Source organism: Monodelphis domestica, chromosome 5 (assembly GCF_027887165.1).
Source record: "Monodelphis domestica isolate mMonDom1 chromosome 5, mMonDom1.pri, whole genome shotgun sequence".
Taxonomy (NCBI): Eukaryota; Metazoa; Chordata; class Mammalia; order Didelphimorphia; family Didelphidae; genus Monodelphis; species Monodelphis domestica.
In genome coordinates, this window is record NC_077231.1 from 248,568,632 (window position 1) to 248,574,174 (window position 5,543).

Sequence of the window (5,543 nt, forward strand, 5' to 3'; positions counted from 1 at the left end):
TTCTGAACTGTTTGGATCATTGATAATAGATAGACAGACAGACAGACAGATAGATAGATAGATAGATAGATAGATAGATAGATAGATAGATAGATTTAAAAAATCTCTATAGCTATTAATGTATACAAGTTCAAAGACCTGATTTGCAACAATGAATATTTTTGTGGATATATCATTTTTTTACCTTTTCACAAAAATGAGTATGTTTATATAATAGTGTGATGTGGATATAGAAGACAATAGCATTGGATTCAGGAAGACCTCAGTCACAGTTCCAAGGAGAAAAAGAATGCTTGGTATTACTAAAAGGCAAGAGCATTGGTCAAGAAAGTATTAAACTCCCCTCTCCTTACAATATACCACTTTTAAAGAACTGAAAGCAGACCAATTCCCAGAACCAGTTCTGAAGGCAGGTGAACAAAGAATCTGAAGCCTAGAACTATGCTCCCTTTATCATGGTTACAGAACTCAACTTTCAGGACTTTTTTTTTATTAAAAGAAAAAAATCTGGAAAATGAAAAAAAACAATAAAAGAAACAACATAAAAATTATTTTGGTGACAAGGAAGATAAAACTGTAAACTCACAAGAAAACAATCACTATTGTTGCATCCAAAGACTCCAAGAAAAAATGGGAATTGCTCTCAAGTCCAAAAAGAATTAATAGAGGATCTCAAAATGGATTTTAAAAATCAAATAAGAGAGGTAGGAGAAATTTTGGGTATAGAAAAGAGAGTGATAGAAGGCACAGAGTATTTACTAAAGAAATCATACCTTCAAAAGCAGAATAAGCTAATTAGTAGAAGAGGCACAAAAACCCAATGAAGACAAGAACTCTTCATAGAGAAGAATCGGTCAAATGGCAAAAAAAAAGATATACAGAAATGCACTAAAGAGAAGAACTTCTTGAAAGATAGAACTGGTCCTATGGAATAGGAGGTACAAAAATTCACACAATAAAATCATGATTTAAAATTGAAATTTGTAAAGAGGAACCTTGGATAACTCCATGAGATATCAAGAAACCTCAAATAATGTCAAGAGAATAAAAAAATAAAGAAAATATGAAATATCTCAGGAGAAAAACATCTAACCTGGAAAATAAATCCAGAAGAGATATATCTAAGAATTATTGAACTACCTGAAAGTCATGATAAAGAAAAAAAGAGTTGACATAATCTTTCAAGAAATCATCAAAGAAAACTGTCCTCATATTGTAGAAGCAGAGGGCAAAATTGAAATTGAGAGGAATCCACTGATTACCTCCTGAAAGAGATCCCAAAAGCATAACTGCTAGTAATATTACAGTCAAATTCCAGAAGTCCAAGGCAAGGAGAAAATCTTACAAGCATTCAAAAATAAATAATTCAATTCAATATCGTGTATAACACAAGATTTAGCAGTTTCTGCATTAAAGGATCAAGGCAAAGGACATAGGACTTCAACCAAAAAATACTTACCTAGCAAAACTGAGTATAATCCATTAGGGAGCAAATAGGTATTCTCTGAAATAGTGGAGTTTCAAAGATACCTGATGAAAAGACCAAAGCTGAATGGAAAATTTGACTCTCAAATAAAAGACTCAACAGAATCATAAAGAGTTAAACAGAAAGAGAAATCAAAAGACATTAAATAAGATTAAACTGTATCCATTCCTACATGGAGAAGTGATTCTTGTAACTCCAAAGAACTATGACATTATTAGAGCAGCTAGAAGGTCTATACATAGACAGAGGGCAAGAGTGTAAGTTGAATGAGGAGATGATATAAAAAATAAAAATAAGGCATGATAAATAGAAATGTATTAGGAGGAGGGGAAGGGAAATAGAATGGGACAAATTATCACACATGTAGGGAAGGAGGATAAGAGAAGAGGGCTGAGGCTGATAGTAGTGGGCAAATTGGAGGAGGAGGCAGTCAGGAATGAAACAAGGATGAATAGGATGGAGAGTAATACAGACAGTAATCATAATTGTGCTATTTATTTACAAGTCTCTCTGATAAGGGCCTCATTTCTCAAATATTTAAAGAAATGAGTCAAATTTATAGAAGTATAGGGATTTGCCAGTTGGTGAATCGTTCAGGGATATTAGTTCTCAACCAAAGTAATTAAAGCTTTCTCTAGCCACAGAAAGATATGTTCTGGCTCATTATTGGTTGGAAAATGTATATTAAGGTGCCTCTGAGGTTCCCCCCACACCTATGAAATTGGCTATTTGGAAAGTAAAGGAAAATGACAAAGCATGGAAGGGATATGGGAAGGTTGAGAGAGGAATGCACCATTGAAGGAATTGTGCACTGATTCAATCATTCTGGAGAGCAATTTGGATCTATGCCCAAAGGGCTATAAAATAGTATATACCCTTTGATTCAGCAATATCATTACTAGTTTTATATGTCAAAGACATAAAATGGGAGTGGTGGAAGCACCTATGTGTACAAAAATATTTAAAGTTCTTTTTGGGGAGGCAAAGAAATGGAAATTTAAGGGATATCCATCAATTGGAGAATGGCTGAGTAAGTTATAGTATATAATTATAATGAACTACTATTTATAATTGTAATGGACTACTATTGGGCTATAAGAAATGACAAGCAGGAAGAGCTCAGAAAAACCTGGAAAGACTTACACTAATTGAAGCAGAGTAAAATAAGCAGAGCTAAAACATTGCACAGAGTCACAGGAATATTGTATAAAGAACCAGAATGAATAGCAGTTATTCTTAGCAGTACAATTATCCAAATGTATATCAAAGGACTCAGGATTTAAAAAAATAATAATGCTATCTGCTTCCAGAGAAAAAAGAATTGATAGGGTTTGGTTTGGTTTGGTTTGGTTTGGTTTGGTTTAGAGATGCCAAGAAATGTTTTTATGGTAAGCACATTGAGCAGAGGAAAATATCTTATCTCAGAGTGGTGGAGCAGTCTGCCAGTAACAAGTTACTTTTCCAAATCTTCATTGGTTTTAAAGTCCTGTGGCTGCTTATTGCTATCAGGGGCACTAAATTTCCACCATATGGGACATGTTCTTGGGAATATACAAGTAATATTCCATGTAGAACAAGAGTGAGGTGAGCCATATGGTAGGAAAGACTGGGAGTCGTCCTTGAGTAGTTCTTCAGAGTGGATCTTCATTCTGGTGCTAAGGGAAGGGATTTTCTGCAAGCCTGAGAAGGGTACACTTCCATATCTTGCCACCTCTTACGTTGGCACTCCTTGCCTACACATGCATAATGGTTTGCCCAGGTTCAGTTTGGACACTAATTGATAGTCAGAGAGATTACTGGTCTTGAGATTTGCTTGGGTGGTCAGAGCAGCATCAAGGGAATCTTGTTTGGTTTTGCCTTCTGATGCACTATAGGGAGCTTTAATCCCTAAGGGATCCTTCTTTGCTGCTTGTGTGTGATTAGCCTCACTAGGAGAAGAAATTGTGAAGTCCCTAGTGCTGAATTTGTGAATGGGTCCCATGGCGACGACTGTTGTCAGGACAGTCACTTGAACTTTTGTTTCTAAGCCGCCTGGTGGAAGGAAGATGCAGGCTTGGTAGTGCAGTGTATAAACCTTGGAGCACGAAGAGACTGGAGACTTGGAACATCTATGACACTGGGTTCTGACTACTGCACGTGAAGTCTTTCTTGTAGAACTGTGCCAACTGCCTTTCGATAAACACAGGGTTTTAGCTTTGGTCTCAACTGTAGCTGTCTTAACTAATGCTCCGACATTTGCCAGTTCTCCAATGAAAAGAGAAGTCGTACACGTTGCTGCATCCACTCAGCCTTTTGAAAGCAATCTGCAGACTCTCTTCATCCTTGGCTTCAGGTTTCATTGTGGCGGTTGCTTCACTGTTACAGTTCTTATTTATCAATACCTCCAGGGGCAGAGGCAGTTGCTTGACCAAGTTCAGTTGGCTCCACTATTCCCCAGACCAGGGGCCGGAGCTACCCCGATCCAGAGCTGTGTGAGGGGAACCGAGAGCCATTTACCTCTCCCACAGTATTTGTACCACAAGGACTGCAGCCCTGCCTCCACTCCTGCTCTTCCTACCCTTATGACTCCGGTGGGGGAGGATGAGCCAAGTGGATTGCAGGACCCTGTGCTTCAGCATATTCTACTACAAGACACAAAAGTACCTCCTCACCACTGACATCAGGGTGGGACTCCTTTACCGGCTGACACAGTTAGGCATTCTGTTGTACCTGCTCTGGTGGGTGTTCCTGGAACAGAAAAGCTACCAGACGATAGACAATTCAATTGAGAGCTCCGTCATTAGCAAGATCAAAGGCACCTCCTACAGAAACAGTTCAGATTCTGGGAATAATTTCTGGGATTCAACTGACTTCGTCCTTCCCTCCCTGGGAGAAAATGTTTTCTTCATTATCACCAACCTGATTATGACTCCAAACCAGCGGCAAACTACCTGTGCTGAGAGCCCCAAAAACCCAAATGCTCAGTGCTCCCAGGACAGCGACTGCCCTAAAGGAAAATCTGTTATTCGAGGGAATGGAGTGATGACTGGCAACTGTTTGATAGCGGGAGGCGATGGCAGTGGCACATGTGAGATCTTTGCCTGGTGCCCATTGGAGAACTCACCCCATTCCAAGAAAATAGTTTTGGAAAATGCTGAAAACTTTACGATCTACGTCAAGAATCACATCCGCTTCTCCAAATTCAACATTTCCAAGACCAATTTACGAGAAGCCCAAAGCAAATCCTATCTGAAATCCTGCCGCTTTGGTCCGGACAGTATGGACTGCCCTATCTTCCGAGTGGGTAATCTGGTCAACTATTCTGGGAATAATTTCCAGGCAATGGCCAAGGACGGTGGGGTGATAGAGATCCAGATGCATTGGGACTGTAATCTGGATTTTACCACGGTCTGCAAGCTCCATTACTCCTTCCACCGACTGGACAATTCAAACAGCGTTTCCGGTGGATACAACTTCAGATTTGCTAGGTATTATCAAGATGCCAATGGGGTAGAGTTGCGCAAGCTGATGAAGGTCTATGGGATCCGATTTGACGTGCTGGTGAGTGGCAGGGCTGGAAAGTTCAGTATCATTCCTGTGGTCATCAACGTGGGCACAAGTTTAGCCTTGTTGAGCGCCGCGACTTTTATCTGTGACTTAGTGCTCCTTTACCTGGTCAAAAAAAGGCGCATATACCGAGATAAAAAGTACGAGGAAATAGTTTCCCACAAGAAACTACCCGTCTAAGGAAATTGTAAAGAGCAAAAAGGAATCATCCTCCTCTGTTGTCAAGGAGTCAGCCTCCTCCTTTGGCCAGAAATCAACCTCCTCTGTTGGCCAGGCAATATCAAAGGAACACCTGACAGCAGTGTCAGAGTGGGGTCCCAGCTGACTACCACCTCTGCCTCCAAGGAGCATGGGAAGCTGGCTGACAAGTGGGGCTGGTGATCCAGGCCAGTACAGGGCACTTATAGGTCTGCTGCCATCAAACCCAGTCCCCTGCTCTCCAGTGACTTTCTTAGAAGCCAGCCCCTGCCCTCCAGGCAGTATGTGACTTCTGGAGGTGTTCACCACACTA

At 40.2% G+C, this 5,543-nt stretch overlaps 1 protein-coding gene across 1 annotated transcript; it reads left to right on the forward strand.

Moving 5' to 3' along the window:
* Positions 1 to 4,066: 4,066 nt before the first annotated feature.
* LOC100022424 (P2X purinoceptor 5-like) lies at positions 4,067 to 5,212 on the forward strand. Its single transcript, XM_016425504.1, has one exon. The coding sequence runs from the start codon at positions 4,067 to 4,069 to the stop codon at positions 5,210 to 5,212; it is 1,146 nt and encodes a 381-aa protein (XP_016280990.1).
* Positions 5,213 to 5,543: the final 331 nt, after the last annotated feature.

Excerpts from the sequence above, each read along its gene's own strand:
- LOC100022424 (XM_016425504.1), top strand. The coding sequence starts at position 4,067 with ATGAGCCAAGTGGATTGCAGGACCCTGTGCTTCAGCATATTCTACTAC.